Source organism: Brachycentrus maculatus, unplaced genomic scaffold (assembly GCF_059751285.1).
Source record: "Brachycentrus maculatus isolate JH-2025_06_01 unplaced genomic scaffold, ASM5975128v1 h1tg000005l, whole genome shotgun sequence".
Taxonomy (NCBI): domain Eukaryota; kingdom Metazoa; phylum Arthropoda; class Insecta; order Trichoptera; family Brachycentridae; genus Brachycentrus; species Brachycentrus maculatus.
The window spans coordinates 2,309,918-2,331,200 of NW_028280760.1; the positions used below are offsets into that span (position 1 = coordinate 2,309,918).

The following is a 21,283-nucleotide window of genomic DNA, read 5'->3' on the forward strand; positions in this document are numbered from 1 at the left end:
ATCAAAATTTTATATTTTAAATGGCATAATACATAGTTCCCATATTATAGGAACAATTTTTTGACTGGTTCGCACCCGTCAAGTATGACATTTCTACATAGAAGTACATACTTCTTTTGAATGCAGTTTCAGAGGGAAATTCAAAAATGCTTTGTATGTATACATAAACAATATGAAAAAAATGAAAGAATTTTAAAAATTTTAAAAATAATTTGAGATAATTTTTAATTTTATAAATCTGATATAGTAAATAGATGGGATATTTTAGTATTCTTTTGAAACAGATACTTTGTCGGGATCCTTATTTTTTTTTTTTTAATTTCTTCAGTTCAAGAAAAAAAAATGGATTAAAAAATGCCCATCACTATTTTGAACTGATTCTTTAATACGGCAATAATAATTTCTATAAATTTTTATGATACTAAAAATGAATATCACAGTTAGAATTGAAGTTAATTTGTGGATCGGTCAATCGAATAGCTAAATATAAAAATTTTAACTAGTAATACGCAGCGAGGGTGTCGGCTTGCTGGCCGCGGATTACGGTACGAGACTTTCACTTTCATCAAACAGTGGTCTACCTCTGTGGTGCTTGGCTCTGGCCAGCAGTGCCGCTCCTCCCAGCAGCAGCAGCAGCACGGCTCCCAGTCCCCCCGCCACGCCGCCCGCCACCCCCGCCCAGCCCCCCCAACTGGACCCCGTCAGCGGAATACCTTCTGGAAAGTGAAGAAGCATTTGAATACCATCTGCTAATATTGATTACATCACATAATTCTATTGTCATTTCATTAATTTTTCACATATGTAATTATCATTATTCAACCATATCCGCTCTTTATGTGGAACATATGGAGTCCATAAACTGTCTCCAGGCTTTTCTGTCGGCCGCCAGCTCCCTTGCATCCCCTAGTCAGGTACGCGTCCCAAACTTCAGACGAGATCTGCCGACGAATTGTCAGCAGTGGTCATCCTGGGTGAACCTGATGCCTTGTAAAAGAGGCGGCTCTCGGGAGGCATGCGGAGTACATGGCCAAGCCGACTGAATCGCCTTTTCTTGACGACAGTTGAGACCAAGATTTGCTGCGTCCTACACCTTATCTTTTCATTCCTCACAAAATCAAACCACCGCACGCAAATAAAATACATTTTCCAAAAAAATAATTACATAAAAAAAAATATGCAAAATTTTAAGGTCAGCTCGTGAGTAAAGAATTTAATATTTTTCCGTGCGTGTCATGTCAGGTTCCACTGTCGTGAACTATCACTTGAGAGTAATTTTTCTTGTTTTAAGCAGCCCATCCAAACTTGTATATTCTGGAGCCAGGAGATCTGTCTTTTGAATACATCTCGCCGACCCTCTATTAGAATTTAATACCATACAAAAACTATGGACTCAAATGCGTTATAATTTGTTGCAAATCAAAAGTTTATATATAAATGACAAGGTTAAAAAGTTAATCAGATTTTTCTTAGTTGAATACACCTTTTTCATTGCTTACCGTTTAATTTAAGGTACATATTCATGTAACATTGATTTCATACATGTGCCATTTCAGCCATCGTAAATTTGTCAAGCACTATTTGAATAATTAAACTATATACCATTTTTGGTAAACTTTATCTTGTCATTGCTATGGAAATTTTAAAGAACTAATAAAAATATACATATGAATTAAATGTGTACATATCGCTCACTCCTTTCAAGAACGTCATAAATCAAAATACTTGATTTTTCAGGAGAACGTTTTTAAAGTTTGAAAATATAATACAATGTATTAAAAATGAATATCAAGCCACTTACTGAAATTTTTACTATGCAACATATCTTTTTAGGTAAAACCTGAAGGTTTTTTCTCCATTTGAAAAATATTTAGTTTATTTAAAAAAATAATTAAACAATACCTTTTCTTCAAAATGCAAAAACAACACTTTCTGACCTGTAGCGGGTAAATATTAAGTTAAAAATATGCCTCTTTTTCTGGGATATAGTACATTTTTTGGGCATTCCGAAAATATGCACAACTAAAAATTGACGTTTTTTGATTTATGACGTTCTTGAAAGGAGTGAGCGATATATGTTTAGTTATACAAAAATATATTTTTGCAAAATAATCATTAATATAAACCACACCTGTCTAAATACTTCATGCTACTAAAATATATGGGAAAAGGAATTTTTATGAAGAAAAAAAAAACAAGTTTCATACAAAATATATATAATTTCAGTTTAGTTTTTTAAGCAAGAAAAAGCACTACATATAGACAAAACAAATAAAAATAATTACTAAACATACAAACTTTTACAAAAATAATGTGTGCATATTGCATACACATTTTTGTTTCAATTTTTGGAGTCAAAACTCAATAAATTAAATTCAGTGATGATATACCACTGAATTTTAAAAATAAAAAGATTTTTTTTAAAAATATTTGCAAGATTTAAACTTTTCATATTTACTATTCGAGACTTTTTTTAAATAACAAGCTTAAAAGATTTTAAAGACGAATATTGAAGATATAAAAACAACCTTTTTTTGTCATATAAATGTGACTTTTAAATTGTTTAAATTAAATCGCATCATTTAACAGTATCTTCAAAGATTTAAATTATTAGAGTATGTACTGTGACTTATCAGACACTCTAAAATAGAGCATAAAAAGTATGTACGTATATTGTACAAGAAAATTTATGTGTTTTAAAAAAAAAAACAAATTTAAAAAAAAATATCATGCAACTAATTACAAACAATGAGCAACTAATTTTAATTTATATAAAGTATAAACAAAATTTTAATTAATAAATGAACTACAAACTACACACATGACAAACAAATATGAATTATCACAGATATTTAAAATACTTTTCATATATAAATTCAACCGGTTTCATGCATTTCCATGTCAATGAGAGGAAAGTGAGACAAGTGGCGAGATAAATTATTACAACTGTCCAGATGCTAATAGCATTTTTCTGGGTCATTATGGCATGTGTTATAAGTAATTCTTGCTGATATTTAAGACTCCGTTGCAGCTGTCAGCACTGCAATGTCGGCAAGAAGTGCTAATGACACTTCTTCAAACCCTTATCCGCATCCCAATGGTGCATAGGGAACTGCATCATAAAAAGTGACATCACAGTGTTATCTTGATCTTTAACACATGAAGGAAACGTAATCAGCCCTCCGCTTCAGGTACGAGTCCAAGGTAATATGGAATAAATATTAGAGTGAGAAAATCACTTATATTTATTTGACCCCCTGGGAATCGAACTCGGGACCTCCAGAACGGTAGCCGAGCATCTTGACCATTAAAATACGGAGGCGGATAATGACACACAACACAATAACACACAAAAATGCTATCAGCAAATAGCAAATTGTTGGTTAGATATAAAGGAAGAAACAGGTTTAATTGCTACATACTGTAATGTAATACCATTCAACATTTTGAGTGTGTCCAAATACTTGTTCACAAAATCTGGATTATCTCCAATTGCAGGAGTTATTTTCATATTATTTTTTGACATCTCATCAAAGATGAAGAAGAATATGGAAGTCTGGGTATTTACGAGTTTCTGCTTAGTAAAAAGCTTCTTTACATCTCACCAATAGATGTCTCTAGTGAAGTTCTAGTGATTCAAGAACAAGGTTTCTAAATTGGTTCATATATATACAACTTCCAAGAATTTAAGTAGTGTGGTTGTCAATAATGGGTAGAATTGGTGAATGTTACACGTGTGTAAAGTGATCACTTAAACCAGCCTATGACGGTCGTCAGCCTCGTAAATGCCCAGACTTCCATATTCTTCTTCATCTTTGATGAGATGTCAAAAAATAATAATACCATTCACTTTGGGAATGACAATTAGATATAGTATAAGGCCAATAGCTTAATATGTACTACAAAAATACAGTATTGATACTGACATGAAAAAAATATTAATATAACTAACCAACAGTTGCAGTAGGTTTAGCAGGAGCCACGGTGGATGCCAAACTAGTTGAAGTGTTATTTGCCGGCGTCTGGGATTCTGTTTTTGCATCGTTTATCTTATTTTCGGTCCGCGGTGGCACTGGGATTGTGGGGTCCACAAACTTGTGTACTTTAAACGGATCCAGTTCCACAACATACACCTCCTTCCCATCCTTAGAAACAGCTATGTCGTGCGGATTGGAGAAATCTTTGTTATTAGGTCCAAACTCGGAGAGGATCTTTCTGGTGTTGATATCAATAACAAACCCTCGGATCGGACGAGTCGAATAGTCTGGACCGTTGACAATATACAGCTGACCACCTAAACATACACACATCATACTCATTTAGTAACAGTGATAAAAATATGTTTAAGGCCCCCAAACAGATGATTTGTATGCAGACCTAATACTTAAAAATATTAACACTATTTCCATTTATTGATTCAACAGTCGCTTTATGGTAATTTCTATCGATTTTTAATTTAAATTTCACTTGGATAAAATCAAAATCAGTTATTCTTCAATGTCCCAAGGACAAAACTCTAAAATTTAGACTTAGCTTCACATGGTCTTTGAAAATGATGCACACACAAGATTTTAGTAGTGGTATTTACCAATACATTAGCACTAATACATTAATATTTTTATTTTATTAAAATACTTATATTAGTGATATGGCAAATATGAAACTCTCAGAATGATTTGTTTCTAATACAAGTTTTTTTAAATTTTTTTTTTAAGATAAGTTTCGGAATAAATAAAGTTGTAGGTCTATCTCATGATTTAAGAAGTCTAGCATTGTTCAACTGTTGCAATGAGCGGATAAAATAAAAATGGGTCCTAAGCTACACATAAAATAGAAGTTTAGAAACAAGAATTATGTAACTATTTTCAACATAGTAGAAAGTAGTGTAAAGGTAACACTTGTGAAACTATAATTTTATCTTTGAGTCTCGGAAACTATTTTTGTCTATGGCACATTATCTATGGCACATAGCTTTATGAACCATAAACAAAAAGATATTAACCTTTTACTGAAGAATAGGCAACACTGAACAAGCGTGATCCAATGATAGGAGAGTGGTATTGTGAGACAAATGTTCCGTTGTTGGAGTTGAAGCATTGGACGCGTCCATTCTCACGATCTGCGACACAAATCAGCCCCTTGTCTTCAGCCAGAGCCAGGGCGTGGGGAACTGCAAATGAGTAGCGCTGGGGAACGACCTGTGCGGTTCCTGAGTGGAAAATAACATATACCAATAATACTTCATATCAAATGACAAGGTCATTCGTGTAAATAATTGAATTTTTGTCGCGATTTAATTGATAATTCAGCATGAAGGATATAATCATGTATATTATATAAATATACATGTATGTTATATTACATAATCCAGGGGTTTCCAAAATGTGCGCCGTGGCGCCCTGGTGCGCCGTAGAAAGTAAAGAGGGGCTCCGTGATTCGATCCTCTATCATTATCCGAAACCACAAATATTCTCTGTTTCAATTCTGAATTTTTATAAATATGATTTAACTCAATTTCATACTGTGGATGTTTTAATTTTTGTGGCTATCTACCCAGCTACTATTATTGTAGGTACCTATTTCCTTCTACTATAATATATACAGGGTCTTTCATTAAGTACTTCCTATCATGAAATTTTAATGAAACAAAGTGAGTATAAGATATTATAAATTTTTTTGAAAGGCCCATCAATTGCAATATGTATGAAATATAATATCGTTCAAATATCCGCTGCAGCTTCTATGGGTGGCGCTCTACTATATCTATTCCAAATAGCTTACTAAAGTGGGGCGCCATGACAAATTACTAAACTTGTAAGGGCGCCGTGGGCTGAAAAAGATTGGGAGCCCCTGATATAATCAGTTTTTATATGCTATGAGTAATGCCTTCTATCCACATAATTAAACAAATAGAAATCAATTTAAAACTGTTTTTTTTAGCTATAACGATTTTTTAATAAAATATATCTACATACCATGAAAGGAATTTCTGCCCCACTGCAATATTTTCCTGCCTTCGGGAGAGTACTTGATGATACGAGTGTTGCAATAACCATCAGAAACAAAGAACTCCCCATTTTCCATTACCGCAACGCCAGAAGGTTTGCAGAAGTTATAATTACTGTTGCCCGGTGTAAACCTGATGTACAAAACAAGCATTAAAAACTTTTTTTTTTTTAATTGTGGCTACATACAAAATTGAAATGAATAGCATGGTTAAATTGTGTAAAAATACTTATTTTATTAATGAATTTAAAAAAACATATAGTATACATCTCAATCACTGGACATAATCATTACTCCAAACAATGAATATTACAATTATTTAACTCAATAATTAGATAAAAATTAACTAATAATGAGGTGAATAATTTGTTTGTTAATAACACAGTAAAATATATTATGCTTGTCTTCACCACCTATATTACCCCTCATAGAGTTAAATCATCATATTCTCTATTCAATTTACATCCTTTTAGACCCACGTGTCAGAAAACCAATAGCTAAAGTCGATTTTAACTGGATAAGGGTAGAATATAGGAGGTGAGAATCGGTGGAATCACTAATCCTGTTGAAATTTTACTTTATTTTCGTTACCAGTTTAAACATTAATAGTATCTGTGAATACAGATAAAATAAAATAAAGTAAATAAATTTGCTGGGAACAGAGTGAATGGTGCACTAAAATCAGTTTTAGCAAATAAAAATCTATCAGCGGAAGCTAAACTGGCAGTACACAATGGAGTTCTGGTTCCAACCCTTATGTATGGAAGCGAAGCATGGAGTTGGCAAAAGAAGGATGAAAGCAGACTGAATGCAGTCGAAATGCGATCGCTCAGACGAATGTGTGGCAAAACGATGTTTGATAGATGTTCGAATGATGAAATAAGGAAAGAATGTAAGGCTGAGATAAGCATTATCGATAAAATTAAGAAAGGTGTGTTGAGATGGTTTGGACATGTCGAGCGTATAAGTGAAGAAAGAACGGTTAAACAAATTTATGAGGCGAATGTAGTTGGAAAAAGAAGCAGAGGACGACCGAGGAAAACTTGGCACAATCAGGTTTGTCAAATACTTGAAAGCGGCCGGGTCAGGAGTCGTAATAATCGTCGGGTATGTATGAGGAGATGCATGAATGTAGAAGAGGCAAAGAATGTTTGCAAAGACCGAGTGGTTTGGCGTTCGATTCTCTCTGCCTACCCCTGCGGAGAAGCGGCGTGATGGTTAGTTAGTTAGTTAGTTAAATAAATTTTATTTTAAAAACATTATTACCTTTGTGGTACAGTAACATTACACTCTCCTTATCATTCAATGTTCACGTTATGTAATACCACTTAAAAACTTAAAAGGTAGAGTTTTTTAATTGGTTTTACACAAGGTGAATGATGAATGATTAAATAAATTCTCCCCATTCAAAAACTGTATCCGTATTGAGATAATCTTAATACATAACAGTATGACAAGTTGTAAATCTAAATTTATATTAAAAAATGCTTTTTTACCTGATTCCTAAAGTGAGAACAGGGGCATCTTTTTTATTTGGCAGAAACTTCATAACCTGGTGTAAAGCTACATCTGTGACCCAAACATTATTTTTACTGTCTACTGTCAAGCCGTGAGGAAGATAAAACCTGGAAAATAACAATTTGAAAATGTGATACAGGTATATTTTTTTTTACAAAGAAAAAATCAACACTATAATACCCATAAAGTAGACGAGGAGAATTTGATTCCTGTTTTTGTCAGCTGCGTAGAGCGGGCGGTGAGGCGATGTGATTCGTAGTTGATACTTTGAGTGTATAATTGAATTTGTAGATTCTTGCGATAGTTTGTTTATGATATATAATTTTTATGTAAGTTAAGTAAACCATAAATAACATGCCAATGTCATTGAACTGCTAGCTTAATCAGAATTTTAAGTGTGTTAAAATATTATAAAATATGAATATCTAAAATCAACAAATTCATAGTTGTTAAAAACAAATGAGATGATCCTATACAGTTAAGGATAAATGGGAAAGCACTAAAAAGACTAGAAATATAAATATTTAGGAACGTAGGTAAACTAAAAATGGGTATCAGAATTAGAAAGAAGAAAATGTATAGAAATAGCTAGAAATGTATGGAAAGAGTTGACATAAAATGAAACCAATACTGTGAAATCGGAATATTAACACTATGCTGTCCGTTGACACTACATCGGAGTTCCATGAAAACTATTGGGCAAATGCCAATAACACCACGTAGGCGTCATGCACAAAACTCATGTCAGTGACACTATCCAATATCATATGACAATATCCTCCAAGTTTTGTAAAAATAGAGGAACAGGATTGAGAATTCAGAAGAAATGACAATAAGATTAGTAAAACTTGACAATTTTTGATTTCCTGAAAACCTGAAAAAACTGTATGTACAAAAAATTATTGGCACCAGTCTTATCGATGCCAAACAAAAAAACCTCAATTAGATGTGCGGACGGCATAGTGTTAAATAGAATTGAGATGATGAGTGCTGAAGACAAATATTTGGCCAATAATTTGGATGTGAAGCGATAAATACGACAATAAAAGTACAGAGGCTGTAGAAATATGGCTCTATCGTAGCATATTGCGGATATCTTGAACAGACACGAAGGACAAAAATTATTAGGTAGAGTTGGGAAAACTCGCCAATTATTGATGTCAATTGAACTAAGGAAAGTTGAGAAACCTGGGACACACAATGAAGTATGACCAGTACCAACTTCTTTATTTTTTTAAAGAAATAATTACAAGGAAAGTAGAGGGTAGAAGTATAGGCAGTCCTGTGAAACAGAATTCAATGTGCTGAGAATAACATTGCCCTCGCGAGGGATCATTCAAGGTATTTCAATATAGTGGGCAACCTTTATTAATTGGATAAGCACCAGAAGAAAAAAAGAAGGTAAGGTAGGCGCTAATGTGCCTATGCTAATGTGCCTCTGCTAGCAACCATAAAAAGAGTTGAATGCAGTTTTATGTTTGAATGACTCTAAGCTAAAAGACTCATTGTCAAAAATTTACGATAATTTATAAGAAATTATTATAAGAGGTAGTGTTATGTAGGAAGCCCATAGCGGAATGGATATCCTGGCGATGTCAGTCTGGCTATTGTTGATGAGTTTTTTTTTTCATTACAAGAACAAATGCAGAGAAGTTTTCGAGACATTTTCTTATTAATTGACCACAGCTGACTAATATCTCTCTATTTTAACACCGGATAATAAATAACCAAGTCCCATAGAGCCGTTTCTGTAAAAAACACCTCAAGAATGTTTCACGATTTTCCTTCAATTCTTATTTCTATGTTAGTAAGCAGACCATGATGATATATTATATATACCATTGCACATATAAACCTGGTTATTATTTACACAGATGTTTCAGGCTTCATTATAATCACCGTATAACCTTCAATCTCTCTCACTGCTTTTTTTGTATTCTTCATAACCCCAATGAACCAAAATACCTTTTCGAAAACTTTGTATACCTTTCTGATGGTCTATCTTCACTTCACTCCTTTCTTCGACATAACACATTATTCTCCAGCACTGTGCAAGTGTCCAGACTATGGAATGAATTACCTCTCCAATCGAAAAATGCCCCATCATAGAATACCTTCAAGAAATGTCTGAAACATTATTATCTATCTTTGGAACCCTGACTGTCCATCACATTATTCTCTTCTTGGATCTTCTCAACTCAACTCTTTACCTGGTCCTACTTTCCATGCTCCTTGTTTTCTTAAATTTACATTTTTTTTAATATTCAATATTGTTATTATTTCATTGTTCATTCCGCAATTTTTTATAATGTAATACAAAATCTTTTTTTTTTTTCATTTTCATAAGTATGTACAAGTATCTGGCCACTTATTTAGAACAGCTGTATAAGATACAGACAGACCTTGACCAATATTATTAGTCTGTTTTGGAATATAACTAGAAATATTACTACATAGTCTGTTTGTGGTTGGCTGAAAAAATATTGCTTCATGGCAATAAGCCCAATTCAATGTACAGAAGAAGTTCAATAAAATTCAATATGTTATTTTAAGCAATTTGAATATTTACAGCAAACATTTTGATACAATTATTGGATGTTTTTTTAACTTGAGTATTTCCTATTGAAATCAAGATTGATCACATCAAAAAATAAAATACTTGTATAAGACCACTTTTGCTTAAACTTAAACTTGCGCTTTAATTTATTACCCCACCCACCTCTATCAGTACCTAAATTGTTATTCTTGTTAGTTTGTATTTCCACCTGTTTATGAGAATATCTGTAGTTCTCATTACTAGTTGTATTTACATGAATAAACTCAAAAGTGGTCTAATACAAGTGTTTTATTGTTATATTTGAATCATCATACTATTCACAGGGCTAACGACCTGTCATAAGCTAGTTTTTGCTCTGGTTAACTATCGTATTACAGGTCGTAGGCCTTGTAAATGCCTAGCATTCCATATTCTTCTTATTCTATGTTGAGATATCAAAAATGTAAAAAAAGTTTGTCCCCCTGCGTGGTGTAATGGTTAGCGTTTTTAGCTACCGTGCCTGAGGTCCCGGATTCGATTCCCAGGGGAAGGGGGGTGAAAATATATATTAGTGATTTTACACTCCCATATTTATTTAATAATAACCTGGACTGGTCCCTGAAGCGCAAGAGTGATCACATTGCCTTCATGTAAGTAACGATCAAGATAACACTGCGTCAATACGATGCAGTGACGTATGCACCATTAGGTGCGGATAAGGGTTAGAAAAGAAGGGGAGATAATCCAGATTTGTGAACAAGTAATTGGACACACTCAAAATGTTGTAAATAAAAATGAATCTTCACTTCTTCTAACCCTTATCTGCACCTAATGGTGCATACGTCACTGCATCGTATTGACGCAGTGCTATCTTGATCGTTACTTACATGAAGGCAATGTGATCACTCTTGCGCTTCAGGGACCAGTCCAGGGTAATATTAATATAAAATTAGAGTGAAAAATTACTAATATTAATCTTCAACCCCCCTGGGAATTGAACCCGGAACCTCCAGCTTGGTAACCAAAAATGCTAACCACTATGCCACGGAGGCAAAATGAATAGGCAAATTAAAATATCACATTACAGACAGGTCGTGAGTTACACGACACAGAGGGAGGTCACAATAGACCTAATATGGTCACAGGGGATGCAAGATCCGTTGACCTCTTATAAAAATGTTCGCCTCTGTAGTGTAATAATCAGCACGCTCAACTACGTCCCGGGTTCGATTCCCAGGGGGGGTCAGATAAATATAAGTGATTTTTCACTATAATATTTATTCAATATTACCTTGGTTTGATGCCTAAAGCGGAGGGCTGATCACCTTTCCTTCGTGTGTTAACGATCAAGATAACACAGGTGCATTGTGTCGGGTTGTGGTCCCGTGGTGAGGGTAGCGAACTCTCGCGAAGTCAGAGTTTCGAACCCACTCTACCACAATTTGATAATTATTTCTAATAATGAGCAGCTTAGGCTCACAGAAATAGTATGAAATTGAAATATTTGTGTAAATTATAAAAACACAAATATTTCTCTTTATCTTTAAAAAAAAAACATTGCGTTAATATGATGCAGTACTCTATGCACCATCGGGCGCGGATAAGGGTTAAACTGACTTAAAAAAATAAAATATTTTAATAAAATAAATCACATACAGATTCTCCCCCCATTGGTCTATCAGTTGGCCGGTGGTGGAGTTAATGACGGCCACGGTGGGCTCGGCTATGGGCGGATCGTTGGTGTTCCAGTATCTGTTGTCCTTGGTGAAGGTGGAGCGGTCCCAGGTGCGCGTGGCGCGGTGGAAGATCACCACGCTCCCGCTGCTGTCCAGCGACACGGCCGACACCTGGCCCAGCTTCACGTCGGGGGAGGGCCAGCCCGGCACCCACACGGGGGCTGCAAGTTACCTCTCGTGAGCCACAGCATGATTCAATTCAATTTAATTAATTACACTGGGGTACTTCTAGAAAATTTGGTGATGGACTTACAATCTTGCATTTATTTAGATTGGCAGTGACAGGTATATTGAAAGCTTTTAAATGTAAATTCACAGTAAAATCGGGATACAATTTTATATTGTTTCATATTTTCAATAAATTTCGCAACTTAGTTAAAAAAAAAAAAAAATTGCTTAGCAAGAGCAGATCTGTCAGGAAGCTAGATGCTTCTGTATCAGATCTGGGCATGCGGTGGGACAGCTTTATTATAAAATGATTATATACATTACAAACAAATATTCAAGGCGTATACATTAAAAAGTAAGCAAGAAGACCCTTTTTAAAGATGTAGAAGAATCCCGATTCGGAATACTCCTTCAGACACATGGAACAAAACTTACACCGTATATTAAAAATGTATAGATTCTTCTACAAAGTGACTGCTGAATCAATTATTGAAATAATCTGTTTTATTTATTATTAAGTACACAGGTTAATAAAATTAAATGTATGTTTATATGTACATATATTAATCCTTAAACTAATAGCTCTGTACAATAAATTCACATTATTATTGACTGATTTGGTAATTATAATTTGGTGTTGGTTGGTTAGTTAGATTCAGTAATCTGGATAACTTTGCCTTTAGATTAACGGTCAAGTCCGATTATGATATATTTTGCAAACTCCTAGGCCCCATTAGGTATGGATAGGGGTCAGAAAAAAGAAAACATCGTTTGAGAGAAAAATACAAAAGTTGAAATTTAATTATGGAAAATGATAATCACACAAAAAAGACTTTTCGACAGTCTAATTATCCAATATGTTGTTCTAGACTGGACAGACATCTGAAGCTAAAGGTTGATCCCACCTTCCACAATTGACGGTCACAAGTAGTGGTGTGTTTAGACTGCTACTTAGCAATATCGCTATTACTGATATCACAATGTCAAGATACTAGGATACGCTACCTGTTACCAGATACTAGGCTGCTAACCAGACTCTGCTTCATGCTCCTTGTATCTCGTACTATGCGCCACTGCGGTACGCAAAATGATTTAATATCGGAATATCTGTGATACTTCGTATTTCCGCGTATTTCCGAACCCGGTGAGTCCTGAGCCGAGCGATATTTAACACGCCATGACTGACATTGGCATGTATATTTGTCTCTTTTCATCATTTGTATCTAATAATCCAATAGACTAAGAAAGATAGCTTTACAATATACAATGCACAACGACTGACCGGAAAGTCATTGATAAGCTAAAATTAGTTTTATGTTTTATGAGTGACAATTTTATCGCTGGTTATATTGGTTTGAAACAGATTTGTGAGATTTGACTAGTGGCTAGTGGCCAGTATATTGTATGTATTACAGCTCCATACAAGTATCATGATGTAATGTAGCTTGACGTTTCATAGTATCTGCACCGGTGACTGATATACTAGGAACACCTCTAGTCACGAGAGAGGAAATACTCACTGTAATTCAAGCTGTTGATGGCAGCATTCAAATTGAGCTGCGGTTGATGAGCTATAGACCAAGAACTGCTGTCGATAGGCTCACTCTGGGCAGGCGCCGCGTAGTCGGAATACTGATTCGCATCGCTGTAGTCCACCGGGTCCTGGTACACGGGACCGGGAATAAAGCGCTGACCGATGCTGAAATGACTCGATTGCGGATACTGCAACATCCATATTCGACGTTAAAATTTCACATAAAACAAACCGAATGGACATTTTATTATATATTTCAAAATTAATACGTTTAATTAGTAAATTTACTCACCCTTTGTGCAGAAATGGATAAAATACACGTGCAAACGAGCAACAGTGTTGATACATATGGTACATCTAACAACTTGTTATAACGCATAGTGATACGTACTATGGAGCAATTTAAAAATAATTTTTCAGTACTCTTACACATACACTGAATTGATTAATTGAAATTCTCGTATTCGAACATTTCTATTATTTATTATAATTTTAAAGTTTGATCAGTGACTTCTGTCAAAAAATGCTCTTGACATTGATTATAGACAATAAGAAATATATGATTTTCTATGTCTATGGCATCCTTAGCTTATAAGTACGTATCTAGCTAATATGAAAAAAAAATATTATGAACTAAGTAGGTTTTAAAAAAATCGATACGAATCATGTACATAGTAACTGAAGCTGTTGATCGTCTGTATTCCAATATTTTTAATTGCACGTTTATTTTCTATAAAAAGTAATGGATGTGAAGTAGGCGAGTATATATCAGGACAAAAGAGTGTTGTGTTCCATACTTTCTGCTTACCCCTGCGGAGAAACGGCGTGATGGTAGTAGTAATAATGAATTTTAAGGCATAAATGAAAAATGAATTCCATGGTGGCAGTTGTAAATAAATGTCGCTTGCCTGCGACAGAAATGGTATCAAGCAATTCATATATTTTTTCACACTATTATCAAAATTATTAACCTCGCAAACATATACTCGTACATATTAAAAATGCAATCAAATTAAAATGATCATAATTTCAAAATGAATTCTATTAAAAAAAAGCTTTGTTTAAAGACCCAATTAAATAATGCTATGGAAAACTAGCCCATCCCATTTTCATGTTTTTTCCATTTACCAAAAAGACCAGTCCATTTTTTTTGTCTAAAATCACTTCAATAAATCTCAATTCATTCTGGGAGATCAGTTATTGATAAGAAAATCATTGTTTTTTTTTTTTTAAATAATTTTAACATTCAGTAATACATAATAATACTAGCTATACAATGGAACCTCTCATAACAAGCAAAATAATATGAAAAAGTTGCTCCCTTAACGGGCAATATTTTGCATAACGAGTAACAGAGGAAGGACAAGTCCCTTTTTCACAGCATTCACTTGTGAACCGGGACTTACATGGCTTGGGAAGGGGCTATCAAGAGGACCCTCACTTCTGCTTGGAATTTTTTTTAGCCAGGGGGTGTTGTCAAATGTAATTTTGAAACAGTACTATAGAATCTACTGTGAACGAGATTGTGTCACTAGCTGGAACGAATTAAACTCGTTATAAGTGAAAACCAAATGCCGCCTATACAATGCCTGCATTGCTCCTGTTCTCTTATACGGCTGTGAAACATGGCACCTTACAAGGGCCCAGAGCAGCCGTGTACTAAGCTTTGAGAATGGGTGTTTGCGGAGAATCTTAGGCGTGCGGTGGTTTGACTTTGTGAGGAATGAAGAGATAAGGCGTAGGACGCAGCAAATCTTGGTCACAACTGTCGTCAAGAAAAGGCGATTCAGTTGGCTTGGCCATGTACTCCGCATGCCTCCTGAGAGCCTTAATCAAGCTTGCCTCTTTTACAAGGCATCAGGTTCGCGCCGCCCAGGACGACCACTGCTGACAATTCGTCGGCAGTTCTCGTCAGAACTTCAGGACGCGGATCTGACTTGAGAGGATGCAAGGGAGCTGGCAGCCGACAGAAAAGCCTGGAGACAGTTTGTGGACTCCATATGCTCCACCTAGGGAGCGGATATGGTTATATTATAAAAGATTCTACTGTAATAATATTTTTACATTTATAGTTGTGCGGATGAAATTGATTGGAGAATGATTACTTGGGAAGGATATTTTTATATGAACATCTTGAAACTTCGACACCATTGAAGTATGTTTGTAGGAAATAAAGGAAAGACATAAAATTTCAATAAATCTTTAATCTTATATAAAATTTTTGTTTTGATGTAATTTAAACATTAAGTTTTGTGTTTCACTAATTGCATTTCTTATTTCCTGTAAGGCATTCTTAGATAAACTTTCAGTCGTTATTCTTCTTTCACTATTTTGAAGAAAGCTAAGCAAATTTCTGAGGTGTTCATTTTGTTTGTGATATTTAGAAGTATTATGAGCTTTTTTAATAACCGCTCGGAGCCTTGTTACTAATGCATCTTTTTTCTCTCTCTGTGGAACTTTGCTAATAACTGGAGTATTAGGCGTAAATTTTTTCTTGCTTATCGGGTGTGTTTTATCAGAAAAATATTGATCTATTAATTGGGGATAGTCATTTCGAGGTGTGCTAGAGAATATAGGACTATAATATTCACCCATCTGATCTCTCATACTAGTACTAATTTCTTTTTTGCCACATTCCTGGAGTTGACGAACCATATCCAATAACTTGGTAAGCATCTCAGCGCCATTGTCTAATTTGGCTTGACCAATCAGGATCATGTTTAATATCCTCCGAAATTTATTGAGTTGTTTGCATAGTTCACTATATAAAACACCGTTAACTTTTTTCTTTGACTCATTTTTAACTAAATCATTTTCTATGGTTTGGATAGATTTATAAACATTGGAGGGGTTTCCTAAATCAGACTTTAGTTGCCTAATATCTTGCTCAACCTTCTGTATTGCTCTGTATGTCTTCCTCGGAATGTGGTTTCGGTATAAGGTTGGAACTGCAGGTCCAACTGCATTTACTTTCATCCAGATTTGCATCTCACTTTGGAAATCTAAATGTTTTTCGAAATTTCCAGTTAGTTTAAGAGACGTACCTAATTTCAATGCACATTTTTGGGCTATTATATTATATTTTCCCGAGAGATATTTGACAAATTGTTCTCCTTCAATATTTGCAAGTTTGTTTGCTTGTTCTGGAGACAAAAGAAGATGAGAGGTAGTGTTGTTTTCATTAATTTGATTGTCAAAATTAGGGTTCGCTGTATTCTTAGCAGGCGTATTAACCATATTTTCTTTCAAACTCAAATTATTTTTTTGAGTATCCGTATCTTTCTTCTGCGATTCGATTTCTTTTTGAGAGTTTGCACCCTTTTCTGGCATAGGAGACGGAATATCTTTCAATTCAATGCATATTTTACTTAAATCTGATTTTTTTAATTTATCATCTTCATTTTGCATTTCTACAGTTGCATTTTGAATGGTAACAATTCTTCTATTTGAGTCTGTATCTTTAGACTTTAAAAGGAGTTTGGATGAATCCTGATTTTTCATTATTATTTTAGGAGTAGATGTATTAGGAATTATAGTTACTTTTCTTTTTCCGGGTAATTGGGGATTACTCGAATTAACTTTAACCTTATTTTCATTAATACCAGCTTTTATTTGTGGAATAACGGTTTCTTTTTGAGTGTTCCGGACACCATCAGGAGTATAAACAGGAACATAATGAAAAATAAACGGCGAAGCAGGCTTGAAATCGGAAAATGCGATATAATTTCGACAATCTGATATAATATGTCCTCTTTGTGTGCATCCACTGCAGTACAATTGCGAAGGTAGTTTCCGCCTTCTATCTTCAACAAGCGGAACTTCATTTTTAATCTAAAAAAAATCACATTTGTAAAAAACAAGTAGTGAGTCAAGATTTTACGTAGAAGTAGCTCTTAGAAAACTATTTTTTTTGTTGCAAACTGATATGTAAAATCAAGTAAATGAACAGTAAGATGCTGAATCTTCACAATATTTAGTAAGGAAATGGTTAGGAAGTAATAGATTCAATAATTTCATTAATTGATTTGGCAGTCACTTTGTGATTAAATTTATTAATCTTTAATTTAAGTTTTACTTAGAAAATAACACTATTTCTTAAATCTTGCAGAATGCATCGAAACACGTGCAACAAAAGATTTGAATAAATAGTGGTGTTTACTAAGTAAAACTTAAATTAAAAATGAAATAGAAATAGAAATTGAAAATGGAAGGTGGCCACAGTAGGTCAGTTGTGTGCACAGCTAATCGGAGATGGCGTACTCACAGTAAGGTGATATCTTCTCCAAATATCTGGGCACCTCGGAGACGGGTGACCACTCTCTCGACAAATTCCACAGATTAAGTGTTTCCAATTACGGCAGTTATCACAATAAGACGTGAAATAGTTGCTTTTGCTCCCACACTAAAATAAAAACACTGTTCATTAGTAAAAAATTAAAAACATTATTATTTTGGATGTTTTGCTGATTAAAAAAAAATCATTTTTAAATAATTAAATGCTTACCGACAAACACATTTTGTTAGGACACCTTAAATCTTTATGTCCCAAAGCGCCACACATTGAACAGATTTTAGGTTTCTTGTAACATTTTTCATCCCTATGTCCTTTATTGTTGCAATACCCACAGCTAAAAGAAAAAATAAAAAAACCTGCGTGTTAAAATACATACTAATGAGCATCACAGAATGTTACTCCAAACTAAAATCCAATGTTGGAATTTAAGACTTTTAATTAACAATAATGGCGAAATTAAAATCCATGAATAAGTTTTTAAAAATTGACATAATTCTTACATCACTTGTGTTTTTCTGGGCCGTCCTTTATCAGCAGGATCTATATGCCAAAACTCCCTCTCATCTGAAAACAAGAAAAAATAATTATACCATATATATATGAAATATGAATATATCGACAGTCAGTTACTATAAAGAGATGATATTCATTGATAGAATACTAACATGGCATTTCCTGTTTTAATTTAACATGATCGAAATCCATTCCCCAGTTGGTGTTATAATATTTATGCATTTCTTTGATACATTTTTTCAGTTTAGAATTTTTATTCGTTTTGGATCGTCTTTGTGTATCCACGGTTGATGAAACAGTATTTGATTCCGGATTAAAATCATTTTGTATATTGTGCGTTATGTCATCAGAATGAATGCTGGTGATTTCATTATCATTGGTATTTTGGATCCCGATAACATTTGCCATCACAAGAGTATCTGGAGGAGGGCAACACGCATCAGTAATATCTGCAGTTGAATCCATAGTATTGTTCATTGAGGAGTTTTCAGAAAATAATTTTTTCTTTCTTTTTGATACAGGAGTGATTGGAATATCGACTATACTTTCTGGTATGTCAGAACTTTCCGATTCGTAAACGTCTATTGAAGGAGTCACGTACGACTGGTCAGAAACAGTGTAAGTTTTAGGTTTAGAATTTCTCCTCTTCTTGATTTTGTTTCTGGGAGTTGCGAAACATTCACTCTCAGTGGGAGATGTCTCAGAGGCCTCTGAAATAGGCGGAATATTCTCAGTGTTTTTACTAAGAGATGTCAATGCCGAAGTTGTTTTCTGGATAATGTCTTCCGTTTCTGTGAATGTCGAACAATTCTTCTTTGATTTTTTTCGTGATTTGCCAGGAGTACTTTCGATGGACACGTCACATAAGTCTGTGCCGTGCAAACCAAAGTTAAATGTAAAGTTAGAAGTTTCATGTGAAAGATTCAGACTGGAACAATCGCCTTGTATAAAGTCATCAGAGACTGAGGACACGATGGATGGGACAGGACTGTGCGGAGCCACTTCAGTTCTCGAACGATTATCAGTTTGCGTACCGGAAGTTGACATTACAGGGTGAGGTGACTTTTTAGTAATATCCGCAGCGCGATTGGCGTCATCCGAGGGGTTCTCGTCAGAACTGTCCAGATCTATGGTAGTGGGGCGGACTTTAGGAACCTCAACTTCGACCACTGAATCGTTATCATCGCTGCTATCCACGTGTATAACGTTCGGATCGGTTTTTACTCGTTTGAAAAAAGGATTTTTCATAACCTTAGCATATTTTAATTTTAATTTTAATTCGGCTTTCTCTTTAAGAGCATTGAAAGCTTTCTTGATTTCTGCATTTCTACGTTTAGTTCTAGGACTAAGAGCAATTCGAGTGGGAGTCACTCTAGTATGCACTTCTTCACCTATTTGAAGGAAATTTGAAAGTTGCCTTCCTTTCTTGCTCGGAGATGGAGAATTTAGAGTTTTAAGAACAGGAACTTTACTTTTTTCAGCAGAAGGCGATTTACTCTTTGGAGATTTTGAAACATCAACAGATTTGAGCAATGATTTGATTGGGATATTCCCAGAACCAGGATGCTGTTTCTTCGATGAGCGTTTTTGGACCAGATCTTTCTCTGCCGGCGATGATGAGGTGAGAGATTCGATAGTCTGATCTAGATTTACAGACTCGGAGGTCTTTCTCTTGGATGATCTCTTGTCGGTAAGGGTTATAATTGATCCAGATCCCTTTTCCACATTAGGAGTCGGGGGGCCCTTTACAGTATTATTAATCTTTTTATACTTTGAATTAACCTCTTTGGTTATCGTCCCGGGATTCTCCGCCCAGTACCTTCCCGCATGTGTCACACTTTTATTTGTGCTCTCAAAATGACCAGCGTCGGAGTTAACTAAATTAACTTGGACATTTTGATTTTCAATACAAGTAGGGTTAACAATGACAACTCTACATTCGCGAAGTTCTGAATGCGAGTTTTCCGAGAAATCTGAACTTTTACTGGTCTTCTGGTTTACAATATTATTTGTATTGTCTTTTGAAACTGCAATACTGAAATCATCGAGAGGAATTTCTGGAATGACGGGGGTGTTAGTCTTTTCAGTATTACCGGTTGTACGTTCGACTGTTAAATTTTGACTGATAGACAAGCCATCATTACTGGCAACACTAGATCCATCATGATGAAAGTTGAGAGTATTTAACTGTATTACATCGCTAGAAGACACGGGTTGCTCTGTAGTTTCAGTATCTACATAATGTAACAAAGCGTACATTCTGGCTTCCCGGTCTTCATCATCGCTGAATCCATCGAATTCCTGAAAGTAACACATGTCATATTACAAAAAAATTACTTTGATCTAGGAAATAAGTTAACTATTTGACTAATGGTGTGGCATTGACTTCATAATTACATAAGTATAGATATATTTTGATTTTAGGTTTACAGTACTAGTTTTGGAAGAGTCTTGAATCACCTGTCAATAAGCAGATGGATCGCCAGAAACTAATGGCATAAATTAAAAACCAAAATATAGTAAAACTTTAACATAGTTAATTAAATCATAAGTACGTGTAAATTTTTTAAAGATAAAAAAATATTTATTGAAAAAGGCAATGACGCAGTGTGATTGAAAAAAAGTGACGAGTTAACAATTTTGTTACATCGCATACTAACTAGCAGAAAAAAGATAACCTATAAATATAAACACATGCACCATTTTTCAACAAAAAAAATCTTACCATGGCTAATAACATCTATTTGGTTATGAAATTGACCAACGTCATAAATCAACGTGGCAACGGGCCATACTTAAATAAAATTGTCTATATTAAACACAACCGAAACTGACGGAAATAAATGTCACGCCGAAAATTCAGACTTTTGACTTTTCATCACATACTTCTTGTTTTTTTTTTCAATATTGGGGTGTTAAGTAAAAATACAAACCATAACACGATGACAGATAACTTCAATCATAGACTACGTACTACC

The 21,283-nt window shown here is 34.5% G+C and overlaps 2 protein-coding genes across 2 annotated transcripts; both read right to left on the reverse strand.

The window, feature by feature from the left end:
* Positions 1–221: 221 nt before the first annotated feature.
* Pal1 (Peptidyl-alpha-hydroxyglycine-alpha-amidating lyase 1) lies at positions 222–14,035 on the reverse strand. The gene is made up of 8 exons (XM_088257136.1): positions 13,791–14,035; positions 13,485–13,686; positions 11,717–11,957; positions 7,503–7,631; positions 5,976–6,139; positions 5,003–5,209; positions 3,953–4,294; positions 222–716 (listed from the first exon to the last, which is right to left on the reverse strand). The coding sequence occupies exons 1-8, from the start codon at positions 13,929–13,931 to the stop codon at positions 541–543; spliced, it is 1,602 nt and encodes a 533-aa protein (XP_088113262.1). The 5' UTR covers positions 13,932–14,035; the 3' UTR covers positions 222–540.
* A 1,652-nt stretch (positions 14,036–15,687) lies between these two features.
* On the reverse strand, positions 15,688–21,214 carry Zcchc7 (Zinc finger CCHC-type containing 7). The gene is made up of 6 exons (XM_088257148.1): positions 21,031–21,214; positions 18,458–20,606; positions 18,293–18,356; positions 18,003–18,126; positions 17,763–17,900; positions 15,688–17,329 (listed from the first exon to the last, which is right to left on the reverse strand). Exons 1-6 carry the CDS (start codon positions 21,043–21,045, stop codon positions 15,707–15,709), a joined length of 4,113 nt encoding a protein of 1,370 aa, XP_088113274.1. The 5' UTR covers positions 21,046–21,214; the 3' UTR covers positions 15,688–15,706.
* Between the last annotated feature and the right edge of the window lie 69 nt (positions 21,215–21,283).

Coding starts and splice junctions, on each gene's coding strand:
- Pal1 (XM_088257136.1), bottom strand. CDS start 13,931: ATGTGTAAGAGTACTGAAAAATTATTTTTAAATTGCTCCATAGTACGT. Junction 11,958..13,484: donor CATCAACAGCTTGAATTACA/GTGAGTATTTCC, acceptor GGTAACTTGCAG/CCCCCGTGTGGGTGCCGGGC. Junction 4,295..5,002: donor TGCCTATTCTTCAGTAAAAG/GTTAATATCTTT, acceptor GTGTATGTTTAG/GTGGTCAGCTGTATATTGTC.
- Zcchc7 (XM_088257148.1), bottom strand. Junction 18,357..18,457: donor ATTAAAACAGGAAATGCCAT/GTTAGTATTCTA, acceptor TCTTGTTTTCAG/ATGAGAGGGAGTTTTGGCAT. Junction 17,901..18,002: donor CTAACAAAATGTGTTTGTCG/GTAAGCATTTAA, acceptor TTTTTATTTTAG/TGTGGGAGCAAAAGCAACTA.